We start from the raw sequence: 21,805 nt of genomic DNA, 5'->3' as shown, positions 1-21,805 counted from the left end.
ATGTTAGGGGATTACAGGGTGACCTGGACAAGTTGGGTGAGTGGGCAGATGCATGGCAGATGCAGTTTAATGTGGATAAATGTCTGGTTATCCACTTTGGTGGCAAGAACAGGAAGGCAGATTACGACCTCAATAGTATCAAATTAGGTAAAGGGGCTGTTCAGAGAGATCTGGGTGTTCTTGTCCACCAGTCAATGAAGGCAAGCATGCAGGTACAACAGGTCGTGAAGAAGGCTAATAGCATGCTGGCCTTCATAACAAGAGGGATTGAGTATAGAAGCAAAGAGGTGCTTCTGCAGCTGTACAGGGCCCTGGTGAGACCACACCTGGAGTACTGTGTACAGTTCTGGTCTCCAAATTTGAGGAAAGACATTCTAGCAATTGAGGGAGTGCAGCGTAGGTTCACGAGGTCAATTCCTGGAATGGCAGGATTGCCTTACACGGAAAGACTGAAGCGACTGGGCTTGTATACCCTTGAGTTTAGAAGACTGAGAGGGGATCTGATTGAAACGTATAGGATTATGAAAGGACTGGACACTCTGGCAGGAGGGAACATATTTCCGTTGATGGGGGAGTGCCGAACCAGAGGACACAACTTAAAAATACGGGGTAGACCATTTAGGACAGAGATGAGGAGAAACTACTTCACCCAGAGAGTGGTGGCTGTGTGGAATGCTCTGCCCCAGAGGGCAGTGGAGGCCCATTCTCTGGATTCATTTAAGAAAGAGTTGGATAGAGCTCTTAAAGATAGTGGAGTCAAGGGGTATGGAGATAAGGCTGGAACAGGATACTGATTAGGAATGATCAGCCATGATCATATTGAATGGCGGTGCAGGCTCGAAGGGCAGAATGGCCTACTCCTGCATCTATTGTCTATTGTCTATTGTAACACACTCCGGGGTCTCTGTAACACACCGCGGGGTCTCTGTAACACGCCCCGGGGTCTCTGTAACACACCCCGGGGTCTCTGTAACACGCCCCGGGGTCACTGTAACAGGCCCCAGGGTCTCTGTAACACACCCCGGGGTCTCTGTAACACGCCCCGGGGTCTCTGTAACACACCCCGGGGTCTCTGTAACACGCCCCGGGGTCACTGTAACAGGCCCAAGGGTCTCTGTAACACACCCCGGGGTCTCTGTAACACACCCCACGGTCTCTGTAACACACCCCGGGGTCTCTGTAACACACCCCGGGGTCTCGGAAACACACCCCGGGGTCTCTGTAACACACCCCGGGGTCTCTGTAACACGCCCGGGGTCTCTGTAACACACCCCGGGGTCTCTGTAACAGGCCCCGGGGTCTCTGTAACACACCCCAGGGTCACTGTAACACACCCCAGGGTCACTGTAACACACCCCGGGGTCTCTGTAACAAACACCGGGGTCTCTGTAACAGGCCCCAGGGTCAGTGTAACACACCCCGGGGTCTCTGTAACACACCCCGGGGTCTCTGTAACACACCCCGGGGTCTCTGTAACACGCCCCGGGGTCTCTGTAACAGGCCCCGGGGTCTCTGTAACACACCCCAGGGTCACTGTAACACACCCCAGGGTCACTGTAACACACCCCGGGGTCTCTGTAACACACCCCGGGGTCTCTGTAACACACCCCGGGGTCTCTGTAACACGCCCCGGGGTCTCTGTAACACACCCCGGGGTCTCTGTAACACGCCCCGGGGTCTCTGTAACACACCCCGGGGTCTCTGTAACACACCCCGGGGTCTCTGTAACACACCCCGGGGTCTCTGTAACACACCCCGGAGTCTCTGTAACAGGCCCCGGGGTCACTGTAACACACCCCGGGGTCTCTGTAACACACCCCGGGGTCTCTGTAACACACCCCGGAGTCTCTGTAACAGGCCCCGGGGTCTCTGTAACAGGCCCCGGGGTCTCTGTAACACACCCCGGGGTCACTGTAACACACCCCGGGGTCTCTGTAACACGCCCCGGGGTCTCTGTAACACACCCCGGGGTCTCTGTAACACGCCCCGGGGTCTCTGTAACACACCCCGTGGTCTCTGTAACACACCCCGGGGTCTCTGTAACACACCCCGGAGTCTCTGTAACACACCCCGGGGTCTCTGTAACACACCCCGGGGTCTCTGTAACACACACCAGGGTCTCTGTAACACACACCAGGGTCTCTGTAACACACCCCGGGGTCACTGTAACACACCTCGGGGTCTCTGTAACACACCCCGGGGTCTCTGTAACACGCCCCGGGGTTTCTGTAACGCGCCCCGGGGTCTCTGTAACACACCCCAGGGTCTCTGTAACACACCCCAGGGTCTCTGTAACAGGCCCCGGGGTCACTGTAACACACCCCGGGGACTCTGTAACACACCCCGGGGTCTCTGTAACACACCCCGGGGTCTCTGTAACACGCCCCGGGGTCTCTGTAACACACCCTGGGGTCTCTGTAACACGCCCCGGGGTCTCTGTAACACACCCTGGGGTCACTGTAACACACCCCGGGGTCTCTGTAACACAACCCGGAGTCTCTGTAACACACTTCGGGGTCTCTGTAACACACCCCGTGGTCTCTGTAACACACCCCGGGGTCACTGTAACACCCTCCGGGGTCACTGTAAGACCCTCCGGGGTCTCTGTAACACTCCCCGGGGTCTCTGTAACACACCCCGGGGTCACTGTAACACACTCCGGGGTCTCTGTAACACACCCCGATGTCTCTGTAACACACCCCGGGGTCTCTGTAACACGCCCGGGGTCTCTGTAACACACCCCGGGGTCTCTGTAACACGCCCGGGGTCTCTGTAACACACCCCGGGGTCTCTGTAACAGGCCCCGGGGTCTCTGTAACACACCCCAGGGTCACTGTAACACACCCCAGGGTCACTGTAACACACCCCGGGGTCTCTGTAACAAACACCGGGGTCTCTGTAACAGGCCCCAGGGTCAGTGTAACACACCCCGGGGTCTCTGTAACACACCCCGGGGTCTCTGTAACACACCCCGGGGTCTCTGTAACACGCCCCGGGGTCTCTGTAACAGGCCCCGGGGTCTCTGTAACACACCCCAGGGTCACTGTAACACACCCCAGGGTCACTGTAACACACCCCGGGGTCTCTGTAACACACCCCGGGGTCTCTGTAACACACCCCGGGGTCTCTGTAACACACCCCGGGGTCTCTGTAACACGCCCCGGGGTCTCTGTAACACACCCCGGGGTCTCTGTAACACGCCCCGGGGTCTCTGTAACACACCCCGGGGTCTCTGTAACACACCCTGGGGTCACTGTAACACACCCCGGGGTCTCTGTAACACACCCCGGAGTCTCTGTAACACACTTCGGGGTCTCTGTAACACACCCCGGGGTCTCTGTAACACACCCCGGGGTCACTGTAACACCCTCCGGGGTCACTGTAAGACCCTCCGGGGTCTCTGTAACACTCCCCGGGGTCTCTGTAACACACCCCGGGGTCACTGTAACACACTCCGGGGTCTCTGTAACACACCCCGATGTCTCTGTAACACACCCCGGGGTCTCTGTAACACACCCCGGGGTCTCTGTAACACACCCCGGGGTCACTGTAACACCCTCCGGGGTCTCTGTAACACACCCCAGGGTCACTGTAACACGCCCCACGGTCTCTGTAACACACCCCGGGGTCTCTGTAACACACCCCGGGGTCTCTGTAACACACCCCGGGGTCACTGTAACACACCCCGGGGTCTCTGTAACACACCCCAGGGTCACTGTAACACGCCCCACGGTCTCTGTAACACACCCCGGGGTCACTGTAACACACCCCGGGGTCTCTGTAACACACACCGATGTCTCTGTAACACACCCCGGGGTCTCTGTAACACACCCCAGGGTCTCTGTAACACCCTCCGGGGTCTCTGTAACACGCTTCAGGGTCTCTGTAACACACCCCGGGGTCTCTGTAACACACCCCGGGGTCTCTGTAACACACCCCAGGGTCTCTGTAACACACCCCGGGGTCTCTGTAACACGCCCCGGGGTCTCTGTAACACGCCCCGGGGTCTCTGTAACACCCTCCGGGGTCTCTGTAACACGCTTCAGGGTCTCTGTAACACACCCCGGGGTCCCTGTAACACACCCCGGGGTCTCTGTAACACACCCCAGGGTCTCTGTAACACACCCCGGGGTCTCTGTAACACGCCCCGGGGTCTCTGTAACACACCCCGGGGTCACTGTAACACACCCCGGGGTCACTGTAACACGCCCGGGGTCTCTGTAACACGCCCCGGGGTCTCTGTAACACACCCCGGGGTCTCTGTAACACACCCCGGGGTCTCTGTAACACACCCCGGAGTCTCTGTAACAGGCCCCGGGGTCACTGTAACACACCCCGGGGTCTCTGTAACACACCCCGGGGTCTCTGTAACACACCCCGGAGTCTCTGTAACAGGCCCCGGGGTCTCTGTAACAGGCCCCGGGGTCTCTGTAACACATCCCGGGGTCACTGTAACACACCCCGGGGTCTCTGTAACACGCCCCGGGGTCTCTGTAACACACCCCGGGGTCTCTGTAACACGCCCCGGGGTCTCTGTAACACACCCCGTGGTCTCTGTAACACACCCCGGGGTCTCTGTAACACACCCCGGAGTCTCTGTAACACACCCCGGGGTCTCTGTAACACACCCCGGGGTCTCTGTAACACACACCAGGGTCTCTGTAACACACACCAGGGTCTCTGTAACACACCCCGGGGTCACTGTAACACACCTCGGGGTCTCTGTAACACACCCCGGGGTCTCTGTAACACGCCCCGGGGTTTCTGTAACGCGCCCCGGGGTCTCTGTAACACACCCCGGGGTCTCTGTAACACACCCCAGGGTCTCTGTAACAGGCCCCGGGGTCACTGTAACACACCCCGGGGACTCTGTAACACACCCCGGGGTCTCTGTAACACACCCCGGGGTCTCTGTAACACGCCCCGGGGTCTCTGTAACACACCCTGGGGTCTCTGTAACACGCCCCGGGGTCTCTGTAACACACCCTGGGGTCACTGTAACACACCCCGGGGTCTCTGTAACACAACCCGGAGTCTCTGTAACACACTTCGGGGTCTCTGTAACACACCCCGGGGTCTCTGTAACACACCCCGGGGTCACTGTAACACCCTCCGGGGTCACTGTAAGACCCTCCGGGGTCTCTGTAACACTCCCCGGGGTCTCTGTAACACACCCCGGGGTCACTGTAACACACTCCGGGGTCTCTGTAACACACCCCGATGTCTCTGTAACACACCCCGTGGTCTCTGTAACACACCCCGGGGTCTCTGTAACACACCCCGGGGTCACTGTAACACCCTCCGGGGTCTCTGTAACACACCCCAGGGTCACTGTAACACGCCCCACGGTCTCTGTAACACACCCCGGGGTCTCTGTAACACACCCCGGGGTCTCTGTAACACACCCCGGGGTCACTGTAACACACCCCGGGGTCTCTGTAACACACCCCAGGGTCACTGTAACACGCCCCACGGTCTCTGTAACACACCCCGGGGTCACTGTAACACACCCCGGGGTCTCTGTAACACACACCGATGTCTCTGTAAAACACCCCGGGGTCTCTGTAACACACCCCAGGGTCTCTGTAACACCCTCCGGGGTCTCTGTAACACGCTTCAGGGTCTCTGTAACACACCCCGGGGTCTCTGTAACACACCCCGGGGTCTCTGTAACACACCCCAGGGTCTCTGTAACACACCCCGGGGTCTCTGTAACACGCCCCGGGGTCTCTGTAACACACCGCAGGGTCACTGTAACACACCCCAGGGTCACTGTAACACACCCCGGGGTCTCTGTAACACACCCCGGGGTCTCTGTAACAGGCCCCAGGGTCAGTGTAACACGCCCCGGGGTCTCTGTAACACACCCCGGGGTCTCTGTAACAGGCCCCGGGGTCTCTGTAACACAACCCAGGGTCACTGTAACACACCCCGGGGTCACTGTAACACACCCCGGGGTCTCTGTAACACACCCCGGGGTCTCTGTAACACACCCCGGGGTCTCTGTAACACGCCCCGGGGTCTCTGTAACACACCCCGGGGTCTCTGTAACACGCCCCGGGGTCTCTGTAACACACCCCGGGGTCTCTGTAACACACCCTGGGGTCACTGTAACACACCCCGGGGTCTCTGTAACACACCCCGGAGTCTCTGTAACACACTTCGGGGTCTCTGTAACACACCCCGGGGTCTCTGTAACACACCCCGGGGTCACTGTAACACCCTCCGGGGTCACTGTAAGACCCTCCGGGGTCTCTGTAACACTCCCCGGGGTCTCTGTAACACACCCCGGGGTCACTGTAACACACCCCGGGGTCTCTGTAACACACACCGATGTCTCTGTAACACACCCCGGGGTCTCTGTAACACACCCCAGGGTCTCTGTAACACCCTCCGGGGTCTCTGTAACACGCTTCAGGGTCTCTGTAACACACCCCGGGGTCTCTGTAACACACCCCGGGGTCTCTGTAACACACCCCAGCGTCTCTGTAACACACCCCGGGGTCTCTGTAACACGCCCCGGGGTCTCTGTAACACGCCCCGGGGTCTCTGTAACACCCTCCGGGGTCTCTGTAACACGCTTCAGGGTCTCTGTAACACACCCCGGGGTCTCTGTAACACACCCCGGGGTCTCTGTAACACACCCCAGGGTCTCTGTAACACACCCCGGGGTCTCTGTAACACGCCCCGGGGTCTCTGTAACACACCCCGGGGACACTGTAACACACCCCGGGGTCACTGTAACACGCCCGGGGTCTCTGTAACACGCCCCGGGGTCTCTGTAACACACCCCGGGGTCTCTGTAACACACCCCGGGGTCTCTGTAACACACCCCAGGGTCTCTGTAACACACCCCGGAGTCTCTGTAACAGGCCCCGGGGTCTCTGTAACACGCCCCGGGGTCTCTGTAACACCCTCCGGGGTCTCTGTAACACGCTTCAGGGTCTCTGTAACACACCCCGGGGTCTCTGTAACACACCCCGGGGTCTCTGTAACACACCCCGGGGTCACTGTAACACACCCCGGGGTCACTGTAACACGCCCGGGGTCTCTGTAACACGCCCCGGGGTCTCTGTAACACGCCCCGGGGTCTCTGTAACACCCTCCGGGGTCTCTGTAACACGCTTCAGGGTCTCTGTAACACACCCCGGGGTCTCTGTAACACACCCCGGGGTCTCTGTAACACACCCCGGGGTCACTGTAACACACCCCGGGGTCACTGTAACACGCCCGGGGTCTCTGTAACACGCCCCGGGGTCTCTGTAACACACCCCGGGGTCTCTGTAACACACCCCGGGGTCTCTGTAACACACCCCGGAGTCTCTGTAACAGGCCCCGGGGTCACTGTAACACACCCCGGGGTCTCTGTAACACACCCCGGGGTCTCTGTAACACACCCCGGAGTCTCTGTAACAGGCCCCGGGGTCTCTGTAACACACCCCGGGGTCACTGTAACACACCCCGGGGTCTCTGTAACACACCCCGGGGTCTCTGTAACACACCCCAGGGTCTCTGTAACACACCCCGGGGTCTCTGTAACACGCCCCGGGGTCTCTGTAACACACCCCGGGGTCACTGTAACACACCCCGGGGTCACTGTAACACGCCCGGGGTCTCTGTAACACACCCCGGGGTCTCTGTAACACGCCCCGGGGTCTCTGTAACACACCCCGGAGTCTCTGTAACAGGCCCCGGGGTCACTGTAACACACCCCGGGGTCTCTGTAACACACCCCGGGGTCTCTGTAACACACCCCGGAGTCTCTGTAACAGGCCCCGGGGTCTCTGTAACAGGCCCCGGGGTCTCTGTAACACACCCCGGGGTCACTGTAACACACCCCGGGGTCTCTGTAACACGCCCCGGGGTCTCTGTAACACACCCCGGGGTCTCTGTAACACGCCCCGGGGTCTCTGTAACACACCCCGTGGTCTCTGTAACACACCCCGGGGTCTCTGTAACACACCCCGGAGTCTCTGTAACACACCCCGGGGTCTCTGTAACACACCCCGGGGTCTCTGTAACACACACCAGGGTCTCTGTAACACACACCAGGGTCTCTGTAACACACCCCGGGGTCACTGTAACACACCTCGGGGTCTCTGTAACACACCCCGGGGTCTCTGTAACACGCCCCGGGGTTTCTGTAACGCGCCCCGGGGTCTCTGTAACACACCCCGGGGTCTCTGTAACACACCCCAGGGTCTCTGTAACAGGCCCCGGGGTCACTGTAACACACCCCGGGGACTCTGTAACACACCCCGGGGTCTCTGTAACACACCCCGGGGTCTCTGTAACACGCCCCGGGGTCTCTGTAACACACCCCGGGGTCTCTGTAACAAACACCGGGGTCTCTGTAACAGGCCCCAGTGTCAGTGTAACACACCCCGGGGTCTCTGTAACACACCCCGGGGTCTTTGTAACACACCCCGGTGTCTCTGTAACACGCCCCGGGGTCTCTGTAACAGGCCCCGGGGTCTCTGTAACACACCCCAGGGTCACTGTAACACACCCCAGGGTCACTGTAACACACCCCGGGGTCTCTGTAACACACCCCGGGGTCTCTGTAACACACCCCGGGGTCTCTGTAACACACCCCGGGGTCTCTGTAACACGCCCCGGGGTCTCTGTAACACACCCCGGGGTCTCTGTAACACGCCCCGGGGTCTCTGTAACACACCCCGGGGTCTCTGTAACACACCCTGGGGTCACTGTAACACACCCCGGGGTCTCTGTAACACACCCCGGAGTCTCTGTAACACACTTCGGGGTCTCTGTAACACACCCCGGGGTCTCTGTAACACACCCCGGGGTCACTGTAACACCCTCCGGGGTCACTGTAAGACCCTCCGGGGTCTCTGTAACACTCCCCGGGGTCTCTGTAACACACCCCGGGGTCACTGTAACACACTCCGGGGTCTCTGTAACACACCCCGATGTCTCTGTAACACACCCCGGGGTCTCTGTAACACACCCCGGGGTCTCTGTAACACACCCCGGGGTCACTGTAACACCCTCCGGGGTCTCTGTAACACACCCCAGGGTCACTGTAACACGCCCCACGGTCTCTGTAACACACCCCGGGGTCTCTGTAACACACCCCGGGGTCTCTGTAACACACCCCGGGGTCACTGTAACACACCCCGGGGTCTCTGTAACACACCCCAGGGTCACTGTAACACGCCCCACGGTCTCTGTAACACACCCCGGGGTCACTGTAACACACCCCGGGGTCTCTGTAACACACACCGATGTCTCTGTAACACACCCCGGGGTCTCTGTAACACACCCCAGGGTCTCTGTAACACCCTCCGGGGTCTCTGTAACACGCTTCAGGGTCTCTGTAACACACCCCGGGGTCTCTGTAACACACCCCGGGGTCTCTGTAACACACCCCAGGGTCTCTGTAACACACCCCGGGGTCTCTGTAACACGCCCCGGGGTCTCTGTAACACGCCCCGGGGTCTCTGTAACACCCTCCGGGGTCTCTGTAACACGCTTCAGGGTCTCTGTAACACACCCCGGGGTCCCTGTAACACACCCCGGGGTCTCTGTAACACACCCCAGGGTCTCTGTAACACACCCCGGGGTCTCTGTAACACGCCCCGGGGTCTCTGTAACACACCCCGGGGTCACTGTAACACACCCCGGGGTCACTGTAACACGCCCGGGGTCTCTGTAACACGCCCCGGGGTCTCTGTAACACACCCCGGGGTCTCTGTAACACACCCCGGGGTCTCTGTAACACACCCCGGAGTCTCTGTAACAGGCCCCGGGGTCACTGTAACACACCCCGGGGTCTCTGTAACACACCCCGGGGTCTCTGTAACACACCCCGGAGTCTCTGTAACAGGCCCCGGGGTCTCTGTAACAGGCCCCGGGGTCTCTGTAACACATCCCGGGGTCACTGTAACACACCCCGGGGTCTCTGTAACACGCCCCGGGGTCTCTGTAACACACCCCGGGGTCTCTGTAACACGCCCCGGGGTCTCTGTAACACACCCCGTGGTCTCTGTAACACACCCCGGGGTCTCTGTAACACACCCCGGAGTCTCTGTAACACACCCCGGGGTCTCTGTAACACACCCCGGGGTCTCTGTAACACACACCAGGGTCTCTGTAACACACACCAGGGTCTCTGTAACACACCCCGGGGTCACTGTAACACACCTCGGGGTCTCTGTAACACACCCCGGGGTCTCTGTAACACGCCCCGGGGTTTCTGTAACGCGCCCCGGGGTCTCTGTAACACACCCCGGGGTCTCTGTAACACACCCCAGGGTCTCTGTAACAGGCCCCGGGGTCACTGTAACACACCCCGGGGACTCTGTAACACACCCCGGGGTCTCTGTAACACACCCCGGGGTCTCTGTAACACGCCCCGGGGTCTCTGTAACACACCCTGGGGTCTCTGTAACACGCCCCGGGGTCTCTGTAACACACCCTGGGGTCACTGTAACACACCCCGGGGTCTCTGTAACACAACCCGGAGTCTCTGTAACACACTTCGGGGTCTCTGTAACACACCCCGGGGTCTCTGTAACACACCCCGGGGTCACTGTAACACCCTCCGGGGTCACTGTAAGACCCTCCGGGGTCTCTGTAACACTCCCCGGGGTCTCTGTAACACACCCCGGGGTCACTGTAACACACTCCGGGGTCTCTGTAACACACCCCGATGTCTCTGTAACACACCCCGTGGTCTCTGTAACACACCCCGGGGTCTCTGTAACACACCCCGGGGTCACTGTAACACCCTCCGGGGTCTCTGTAACACACCCCAGGGTCACTGTAACACGCCCCACGGTCTCTGTAACACACCCCGGGGTCTCTGTAACACACCCCGATGTCTCTGTAACACACCCCGGGGTCTCTGTAACACGCCCGGGGTCTCTGTAACACACCCCGGGGTCTCTGTAACACGCCCGGGGTCTCTGTAACACACCCCGGGGTCTCTGTAACAGGCCCCGGGGTCTCTGTAACACACCCCAGGGTCACTGTAACACACCCCAGGGTCACTGTAACACACCCCGGGGTCTCTGTAACAAACACCGGGGTCTCTGTAACAGGCCCCAGGGTCAGTGTAACACACCCCGGGGTCTCTGTAACACACCCCGGGGTCTCTGTAACACACCCCGGGGTCTCTGTAACACGCCCCGGGGTCTCTGTAACAGGCCCCGGGGTCTCTGTAACACACCCCAGGGTCACTGTAACACACCCCAGGGTCACTGTAACACACCCCGGGGTCTCTGTAACACACCCCGGGGTCTCTGTAACACACCCCGGGGTCTCTGTAACACACCCCGGGGTCTCTGTAACACGCCCCGGGGTCTCTGTAACACACCCCGGGGTCTCTGTAACACGCCCCGGGGTCTCTGTAACACACCCCGGGGTCTCTGTAACACACCCTGGGGTCACTGTAACACACCCCGGGGTCTCTGTAACACACCCCGGAGTCTCTGTAACACACTTCGGGGTCTCTGTAACACACCCCGGGGTCTCTGTAACACACCCCGGGGTCACTGTAACACCCTCCGGGGTCACTGTAAGACCCTCCGGGGTCTCTGTAACACTCCCCGGGGTCTCTGTAACACACCCCGGGGTCACTGTAACACACTCCGGGGTCTCTGTAACACACCCCGATGTCTCTGTAACACACCCCGGGGTCTCTGTAACACACCCCGGGGTCTCTGTAACACACCCCGGGGTCACTGTAACACCCTCCGGGGTCTCTGTAACACACCCCAGGGTCACTGTAACACGCCCCACGGTCTCTGTAACACACCCCGGGGTCTCTGTAACACACCCCGGGGTCTCTGTAACACACCCCGGGGTCACTGTAACACACCCCGGGGTCTCTGTAACACACCCCAGGGTCACTGTAACACGCCCCACGGTCTCTGTAACACACCCCGGGGTCACTGTAACACACCCCGGGGTCTCTGTAACACACACCGATGTCTCTGTAACACACCCCGGGGTCTCTGTAACACACCCCAGGGTCTCTGTAACACCCTCCGGGGTCTCTGTAACACGCTTCAGGGTCTCTGTAACACACCCCGGGGTCTCTGTAACACACCCCGGGGTCTCTGTAACACACCCCAGGGTCTCTGTAACACACCCCGGGGTCTCTGTAACACGCCCCGGGGTCTCTGTAACACGCCCCGGGGTCTCTGTAACACCCTCCGGGGTCTCTGTAACACGCTTCAGGGTCTCTGTAACACACCCCGGGGTCCCTGTAACACACCCCGGGGTCTCTGTAACACACCCCAGGGTCTCTGTAACACACCCCGGGGTCTCTGTAACACGCCCCGGGGTCTCTGTAACACACCCCGGGGTCACTGTAACACACCCCGGGGTCACTGTAACACGCCCGGGGTCTCTGTAACACGCCCCGGGGTCTCTGTAACACACCCCGGGGTCTCTGTAACACACCCCGGGGTCTCTGTAACACACCCCGGAGTCTCTGTAACAGGCCCCGGGGTCACTGTAACACACCCCGGGGTCTCTGTAACACACCCCGGGGTCTCTGTAACACACCCCGGAGTCTCTGTAACAGGCCCCGGGGTCTCTGTAACAGGCCCCGGGGTCTCTGTAACACATCCCGGGGTCACTGTAACACACCCCGGGGTCTCTGTAACACGCCCCGGGGTCTCTGTAACACACCCCGGGGTCTCTGTAACACGCCCCGGGGTCTCTGTAACACACCCCGGGGTCTCTGTAACACACCCCGGGGTCTCTGTAACACACACCAGGGTCTCTGTAACACACACCAGGGTCTCTGTAACACACCCCGGGGTCACTGTAACACACCTCGGGGTCTCTGTAACACACCCCGGGGTCTCTGTAACACGCCCCGGGGTTTCTGTAACGCGCCCCGGGGTCTCTGTAACACACCCCGGGGTCTCTGTAACACACCCCAGGGTCTCTGTAACAGGCCCCGGGGTCACTGTAACACACCCCGGGGACTCTGTAACACACCCCGGGGTCTCTGTAACACACCCCGGGGTCTCTGTAACACGCCCCGGGGTCTCTGTAACACACCCTGGGGTCTCTGTAACACGCCCCGGGGTCTCTGTAACACACCCTGGGGTCTCTGTAACACACCCCGGGGTCTCTGTAACACACCCCGGGGTCACTGTAACACCCTCCGGGGTCACTGTAAGACCCTCCGGGGTCTCTGTAACACTCCCCGGGGTCTCTGTAACACACCCCGGGGTCACTGTAACACACTCCGGGGTCTCTGTAACACACCCCGATGTCTCTGTAACACACCCCGTGGTCTCTGTAACACACCCCGGGGTCTCTGTAACACACCCCGGGGTCACTGTAACACCCTCCGGGGTCTCTGTAACACACCCCAGGGTCACTGTAACACGCCCCACGGTCTCTGTAACACACCCCGGGGTCTCTGTAACACACCCCGGGGTCTCTGTAACACACCCCGGGGTCACTGTAACACACCCCGGGGTCTCTGTAACACACCCCAGGGTCACTGTAACACGCCCCACGGTCTCTGTAACACACCCCGGGGTCACTGTAACACACCCCGGGGTCTCTGTAACACACACCGATGTCTCTGTAAAACACCCCGGGGTCTATGTAACACACCCCAGGGTCTCTGTAACACCCTCCGGGGTCTCTGTAACACGCTTCAGGGTCTCTGTAACACACCCCGGGGTCTCTGTAACACACCCCGGGGTCTCTGTAACACACCCCAGGGTCTCTGTAACACACCCCGGGGTCTCTGTAACACGCCCCGGGGTCTCTGTAACACACCGCAGGGTCACTGTAACACACCCCAGGGTCACTGTAACACACCCCGGGGTCTCTGTAACACACCCCGGGGTCTCTGTAACAGGCCCCAGGGTCAGTGTAACACGCCCCGGGGTCTCTGTAACACACCCCGGGGTCTCTGTAACAGGCCCCGGGGTCTCTGTAACACAACCCAGGGTCACTGTAACACACCCCGGGGTCACTGTAACACACCCCGGGGTCTCTGTAACACACCCCGGGGTCTCTGTAACACACCCCGGGGTCTCTGTAACACGCCCCGGGGTCTCTGTAACACACCCCGGGGTCTCTGTAACACGCCCCGGGGTCTCTGTAACACACCCCGGGGTCTCTGTAACACACCCTGGGGTCACTGTAACACACCCCGGGGTCTCTGTAACACACCCCGGAGTCTCTGTAACACACTTCGGGGTCTCTGTAACACACCCCGGGGTCTCTGTAACACACCCCGGGGTCACTGTAACACCCTCCGGGGTCACTGTAAGACCCTCCGGGGTCTCTGTAACACTCCCCGAGGTCTCTGTAACACACCCCGGGGTCACTGTAACACACCCCGGGGTCTCTGTAACACACACCGATGTCTCTGTAACACACCCCGGGGTCTCTGTAACACACCCCAGGGTCTCTGTAACACCCTCCGGGGTCTCTGTAACACGCTTCAGGGTCTCTGTAACACACCCCGGGGTCTCTGTAACACACCCCGGGGTCTCTGTAACACACCCCAGCGTCTCTGTAACACACCCCGGGGTCTCTGTAACACGCCCCGGGGTCTCTGTAACACGCCCCGGGGTCTCTGTAACACCCTCCGGGGTCTCTGTAACACGCTTCAGGGTCTCTGTAACACACCCCGGGGTCTCTGTAACACACCCCGGGGTCTCTGTAACACACCCCAGGGTCTCTGTTACACACCCCAGGGTCTCTGTAACACACCCCGGGGTCTCTGTAACACGCCCCGGGGTCTCTGTAACACACCCCGGGGTCACTGTAACACACCCCGGGGTCACTGTAACACGCCCGGGGTCTCTGTAACACGCCCCGGGGTCTCTGTAACACACCCCGGGGTCTCTGTAACACACCCCGGGGTCTCTGTAACACACCCCAGGGTCTCTGTAACACACCCCGGAGTCTCTGTAACAGGCCCCGGGGTCTCTGTAACACGCCCCGGGGTCTCTGTAACACCCTCCGGGGTCTCTGTAACACGCTTCAGGGTCTCTGTAACACACCCCGGGGTCTCTGTAACACACCCCGGGGTCTCTGTAACACACCCCGGGGTCACTGTAACACACCCCGGGGTCACTGTAACACGCCCGGGGTCTCTGTAACACGCCCCGGGGTCTCTGTAACACGCCCCGGGGTCTCTGTAACACCCTCCGGGGTCTCTGTAACACGCTTCAGGGTCTCTGTAACACACCCCGGGGTCTCTGTAACACACCCCGGGGTCTCTGTAACACACCCCGGGGTCACTGTAACACACCCCGGGGTCACTGTAACACGCCCGGGGTCTCTGTAACACGCCCCGGGGTCTCTGTAACACACCCCGGGGTCTCTGTAACACACCCCGGGGTCTCTGTAACACACCCCGGAGTCTCTGTAACAGGCCCCGGGGTCACTGTAACACACCCCGGGGTCTCTGTAACACACCCCGGGGTCTCTGTAACACACCCCGGAGTCTCTGTAACAGGCCCCGGGGTCTCTGTAACACACCCCGGGGTCACTGTAACACACCCCGGGGTCTCTGTAACACGCCCCGGGGTCTCTGTAACACACCCCGGGGTCTCTGTAACACGCCCCGGGGTCTCTGTAACACACCCCGTGGTCTCTGTAACACACCCCGGGGTCTCTGTAACACACCCCGGAGTCTCTGTAACACACCCCGGGGTCTCTGTAACACACCCCGGGGTCTCTGTAACACACACCAGGGTCTCTGTAACACACCCCGGGGTCACTGTAACACACCTCGGGGTCTCTGTAACACACCCCGGGGTCTCTGTAACACGCCCCGGGGTTTCTGTAACACACTTCGGGGTCTCTGTAACACACCCCGGGGTCTCTGTAACACACCCCGGGGTCACTGTAACACCCTCCGGGGTCACTGTAAGACCCTCCGGGGTCTCTGTAACACACCCTGGGGTCTCTGTAACACGCCCCGGGGTCTCTGTAACACACCCCGGGGTCTCTGTAACACACCCCGGGGTCACTGTAACACCCTCCGGGGTCTCTGTAACACACCCCAGGGTCATTGTAACACGCCCCACGGTCTCTGTAACACACCCCGGGGTCTCTGTAACACACCCCAGGGTCTCTGTAACACACCCCGGGGTCAGTGTAACACACCCCGGGGTCTCTGTAACACACCCCAGGGTCACTGTAACACGCCCCACGGTCTCTGTAACACACCCCGGGGTCACTGTAACACACCCCGGGGTCTCTGTAACACACACCGATGTCTCTGTAACACACCCCGGGGTCTCTGTAACACACCCCAGGGTCTCTGTAACACCCTCCGGGGTCTCTGTAACACGCTTCAGGGTCTCTGTAACACACCCCGGGGTCTCTGTAACACACCCCGGGGTCTCTGTAACACACCCCAGGGTCTCTGTAACACACCCCGGGGTCTCTGTAACACGCCCCGGGGTCTCTGTAACACGCCCCGGGGTCTCTGTAACACCCTCCGGGGTCTCTGTAACACGCTTCAGGGTCTCTGTAACACACCCCGGGGTCTCTGTAACACACCCCGGGGTCTCTGTAACACACCCCAGGGTCTCTGTAACACACCCCGGGGTCTCTGTAACACGCCCCGGGGTCTCTGTAACACACCCCGGGGTCACTGTAACACACCCCGGGGTCACTGTAACACGCCCGGGGTCTCTGTAACACGCCCCGGGGTCTCTGTAACACACCCCGGGGTCTCTGTAACACACCCCGGGGTCTCTGTAACACACCCCGGGGTCTCTGTAACACACCCCGGAGTCTCTGTAACACACCCCGGGGTCTCTGTAACACACCCCGGAGTCTCTGTAACACACCCCGGGGTCTCTGTAACACACACCAGGGTCTCTGTAACACCCTCCGGGGTCTCTGTAACACGCTTCAGGGTCTCTGTAACACACCCCGGGGTCTCTGTAACACACCCCGGGGTCTCTGTAACACACCCCAGGGTCTCTGTAACACACCCCGGGGTCTCTGTAACACGCCCCGGGGTCTCTGTAACACACCCCGGGGTCACTGTAACACACCCCGGGGTCACTGTAACACGCCCGGGGTCTCTGTAACACGCCCCGGGGTCTCTGTAACACACCCCGGGGTCTCTGTAACACACCCCGGGGTCTCTGTAACACACCCCGGGGTCTCTGTAACACACCCCGGAGTCTCTGTAACACACCCCGGGGTCTCTGTAACACACCCCGGAGTCTCTGTAACACACCCCGGGGTCTCTGTAACACACCCCGGGGTCTCTGTAACACACACCAGGGTCTCTGTAACACACACCAGGGTCTCTGTAACACACCCCGGGGTCACTGTAACACACCTCGGGGTCTCTGTAACACACCCCGGGGTCTCTGTAACACGCCCCGGGGTTTCTGTAACGCGCCCCGGGGTCTCTGTAACACACCCCGGGGTCTCTGTAACACACCCCAGGGTCTCTGTAACAGGCCCCGGGGTCACTGTAACACACCCCGGGGTCTCTGTAACACACCCCGGGGTCTCTGTAACACGCCCCGGGGTCTCTGTAACACACCCCGGGGTCACTGTAACACACCTCGGGGTCTCTGTAACACGCCCCGGGGTCTCTGTAACACACACCAGGGTCTCTGTAACACACCCCGGGGTCTCTGTAACACACCCCGGGGTCTCTGTAACAGGCCCCGGGGTCACTGTAACACACCCCGGGGTCTCTGTAACACTCCCCGGGGTCTCTGTAACACACCCCGGGGTCTCTGTAACACGCCCCGGGGTCTCTGTAAAACACCCCGGGGTCTCTGTAACACACCCCGGAGTCTCGGTAACACACCCCGGGGTCACTGTAACACGCCCCGGGGTCTCTGTAACACACCCCGGGGTCTCTGTAACACCCTCCGGGGTCTCTGTAACACGCCCCGGGGTCTCTGTAACACACCCCGGGGTCTCTGTAACTCACCCCATGGTCTTTGTAACACACCCCGGGGTCTCTGTAACACCCTCCGGGGTCTCTGTAACACACTCCGGGGTCTCTGTAATGGGTCCCAGGGTCTCTGTAACACACCCCGGGGTCTCTGTAACACACCCTGGGGTCACTGTAACACACTCCGGGGTCTCTGTAATGGGTCCCAGGGTCTCACTAACGGGCTCCGCGGTCTCTGTGACAGACCCTGGGCTCTCTGTAACAGAGAATGGTATATGTATGAAATGAGCTGCTTTTGAAAGTGGTGAGATTGGTACAATTACAAGATTTAAAAAGCATTTAGATATGAATAGGAAGGGTTTAGAGGGATATGAGCTCAGTGCTGGCAAATGGGACTCGATTAGATTATGGTATCTGGTCGACATGGATGGACCGAAGGGCCTGTTTCCATATCATATATCTCTATAACCGAATGGCTATGCCACGGTAACACTCATTCCTTCATGTCACTGAGCACAGTTTGATCCCCCTCTGTGAGGAGGGAGGGAATTGCAATTCAGAGAAGGTACATAAGAGTAGTTCCAGAGCTGAAAGGCTTATCTTATGAGGAGAGATTGAGCAGCTTAACCCATACTTGCTTGAGTTTAGAAGAATAAGAGGAGATTCAAATGAGAGAAATAAGATGCTATAAGGGATGGACAAAGTCGCTGCAGATGTTTCCCCTCGTGCTGCAATCTGAAACCGAGATTATGGTTTTAGATGAAGAGATTAAGAACAGATATACTGAGGAATTACTTCACTTCAAAGGTCATGAATCTGTGGAATTTACTCCCCCAGAGTGCAGTGGATGCTGAGACTCAGAATAAATTTAAGGAGGAGATAAACAGATTTTTAATTAGGAGTGGGTTGAAGCATTATGGATAGTGGACATGAAAGTGGAGTTGAGGCATGATCATGTCAAATGGAGGAGCAGGTTCAATGGGCTGAATGGCCTACATCTGCTCCTCATGCTTATGCTGTTATATTCTCATTTACCCCTTGGGAAACCTACAGGTACAGACTCCCCCCACTGCAACACCTTCTCCCAGTTGTTATCAATACTTTCATTCATAACTAACAATCTTTGACGATTTAGGTTTAATCAATTGGCCTTTGGTCTGCAGTAATATTTTAGTTGTATAGAAATTGACTTATTCTCCAGTAAGAAAAATGAGCAGCAGCCACTAATGCTTCAGAACTTCTGCTTCAATCCAGCTGGCCTGAAACTGTCCCTCATTACATTCCCTGGTCTTCGACATCCATGAAGGTAATTCAGAATGGCAGAAAACTCAACACAATGCCCACCGGGGCTGGAGTATCTTCTGGAGGTACAAAGACATTTGACTAATCGCTCATTTTAATGTTTGTCAATGGGATATGGGGTCAATCTTGGACTAGTCATCTGCTGTGCACTCTGTCATCAATACCTTTTACCTTCAATTTAAATAATGCATTAGTTAGAGAGTAGCCTAACAATGACCATCCTGTCTCTGCCCTGTTGAAGCTTTTTGAAGGTTAGAGCAGATGTGTGCTTGATGTCACCTTGGCACACCAGAGATGCTTATGGATGCCCATCATCAAACACTTGGAGATATTGCCTCACTCTGCCTTGGCATCGTCATTTTTCCCTCTCACAAGATGAAGCAATCAGCTCTCTGATCAAACATTTCCCAATAGTCTGGCCCTCACAAGGACCATTGAGTTGAAAGTTCTGGGACCACAATAAAATTAACGGAATAGAAATCAAGGGCTGTGGTCTGGCCGTACCTCATTTGGCATTCCCTGTATACCTAGCCTCCTTACCAGGAGATTGTGCTTCAGAGACAGAGTCAGCCAGCACAGAAGGGAAGCAATAAGGCTCTGATTATGATTATTGACGAGTCTAGTCAATGTACAAGCACAGTCTAATTATGCATTGAAATTTTTGGTTATAGCCAGAGGCAGGTTGTTCCCATTTCAATCATTGGTGGGGTCAAGTTTGGAGCATTTGCACAAATTTCATGAAATCATACTCATTGAGAGATCTGTCATCAACACTAAAGGAGCACCAAGAAAGAAGTACAAGTTGAGCAGTGCATGTGGTTTTTGACTGCACATCTTTACCGATACAAGCCTTTACATCCTTGTCCAATGAGCAAGGCTCTACCATCATTTTATTGGTTCATGGGATGGCATTTATTACCTATCCCTTGAAAAAGTGGTGGTGAGCAATGATTGGCTGCAGTTAAGACACAAATAGCAAGATTTTGGCCCAATGAAAGTTTGGGAATGATAATGTAGTTTCAAGAAGAAATAGCATGTGGCTATTGAACTGTTTCCTGGAAACCTTCCCCCTGCTTCTCCCAGACTGCCATTGCTGTGGGTTAGGAAGGTACAGTCAACGGCATTGGTGAGTCACTGCAACTTATCACAGAGATAGTGCAGATTACTCAGTGTGCCAGTGGTGAAGGGAAGGAAAGTTTAATGGGCTATTTTGTCCTCAAAAGTATCACTGGATAGAAGTGGAAATAAGATTGGATACAAAGTAATTTTGAACAAAACCATTTAATGAGAGATATAATACATGGAAGGTCAGCGAAATGGGCCCAGTAACAAATTTTGCAAAGTTACTTCATAAAGCAGCGTCCCATAAAAGTAACTCACTGTATAGCAGCAACATTTGGGTAAGATATGAATGAAATAGAAATGAATTAAACTCTGTTGTCCCTCAGGTAGACCGTCTTCTCATTCATCAGCAGTTGGAGATAGTGGAAGGTAAGGTCATTGTCGGGGCAGAAGGATTGATAGAGCATAAAACATACAATGTAGAACAGTACAGCACAGTACAGGCCCTTCAGCTATTGATGTTATGATGACCTTTTATCCTACTCTCAGGTCAAACTAACCTACATGCTCTTTATTTTACAATCAACCATGTGCCTACCCAAGAGTCACTTAACTGTGCTTAATGTATCTGACTCTACTACCACTGCTGGCAGTGCATTCCTGCACCCACCACTCTCGGTAAAGAACCTACCTCTGCCATCTCCCCTAAACCTTCCTCCAATCACCTGAAAATTATGCCCCTCATGATAGCCATTTCCACCCTGAGAAAAAGTCTCTACCTATGCATCGCAAATTCTTGTACACCTCTATCAATTCACCTCTCAGCCTTCTTCACTCCAATGAGAAAAGCTCCAGCTTGTAAGGGATAGGATTTATGAACATCTGGATAGGAATAATGTGATCAAGGATAGTCAGTATGGTTTTGTGAAGGGCAGATCGTGCCTCACAAACCTTATTGAATTCTTTGGGAAGGTGACTAAGGAGGTGGACAAGGGTAAAGCGGTGGATGTGGTATATTTGGATTTTAGTAAGGCGTTTGATAAGGTTCCCCATGGTAGGCTACTGCAAAAAATACGGAGGTATGGCATTGAGGGTGAGTTGGAGGTTTGGATTAGGAATTGGCTGGCTGGAAGAAGACAGAGGGTAGTAGTTGATAGTAAAGGTTCATCTTGGAGTGCAGTTACTAGCGGTGTTCTGTAAGGATATGTTTTGGGACCATTACTGTTTGTCATTTTTATAAATGACCCTGGGGGAGGGGCTAGAAGATTGGGTGAGTAAGTTTGCGGATGATACAAAAGTCGGTGAAGTTGTTGACAGTGAGAAAGGATGTGGCAGGTTACAGTGGGATATAGATAAGCTGCAGAGCTGGGCAGAAAGGTGGCAAATGGAGTTCAACGTGGGTAAGTGTGAGGTGATTCACTTTGGTTTGAGTAACAAAACGATGGCATACTGGGCTAATGGTCGGATACTTGGTAGTGTGGATGAGCAGAGGGATCTTGGTGTCCATGTACACAGATCTCTGAAAGTTGCCACCCAGGTAAATAGTGC

The 21,805-nt window shown here is 57.3% G+C and overlaps 1 protein-coding gene across 1 annotated transcript in view; it reads left to right on the top strand.

Annotated features, from left to right (window-relative positions):
* Window positions 1-19,168: 19,168 nt before the first annotated feature.
* The window catches only part of LOC140478460 (phospholipid scramblase 1-like), a 34,037-nt gene continuing 31,400 nt past the window's right edge, over window positions 19,169-21,805 (top strand). The window contains exons 1-2 of the mRNA XM_072571717.1: window positions 19,169-19,260; window positions 20,644-20,686. Coding sequence (XP_072427818.1) covers window positions 19,210-19,260; window positions 20,644-20,686 — 94 coding nt within the window. The 5' untranslated portion in view covers window positions 19,169-19,209. The remainder of the gene's footprint in view (window positions 19,261-20,643; window positions 20,687-21,805) is intronic.

The sequence above is a fragment of the Chiloscyllium punctatum genome, chromosome 6, assembly GCF_047496795.1.
Source record: "Chiloscyllium punctatum isolate Juve2018m chromosome 6, sChiPun1.3, whole genome shotgun sequence".
Taxonomy (NCBI): domain Eukaryota; kingdom Metazoa; phylum Chordata; class Chondrichthyes; order Orectolobiformes; family Hemiscylliidae; genus Chiloscyllium; species Chiloscyllium punctatum.
This window is presented reverse-complemented; position numbering and strand designations above follow the sequence as displayed.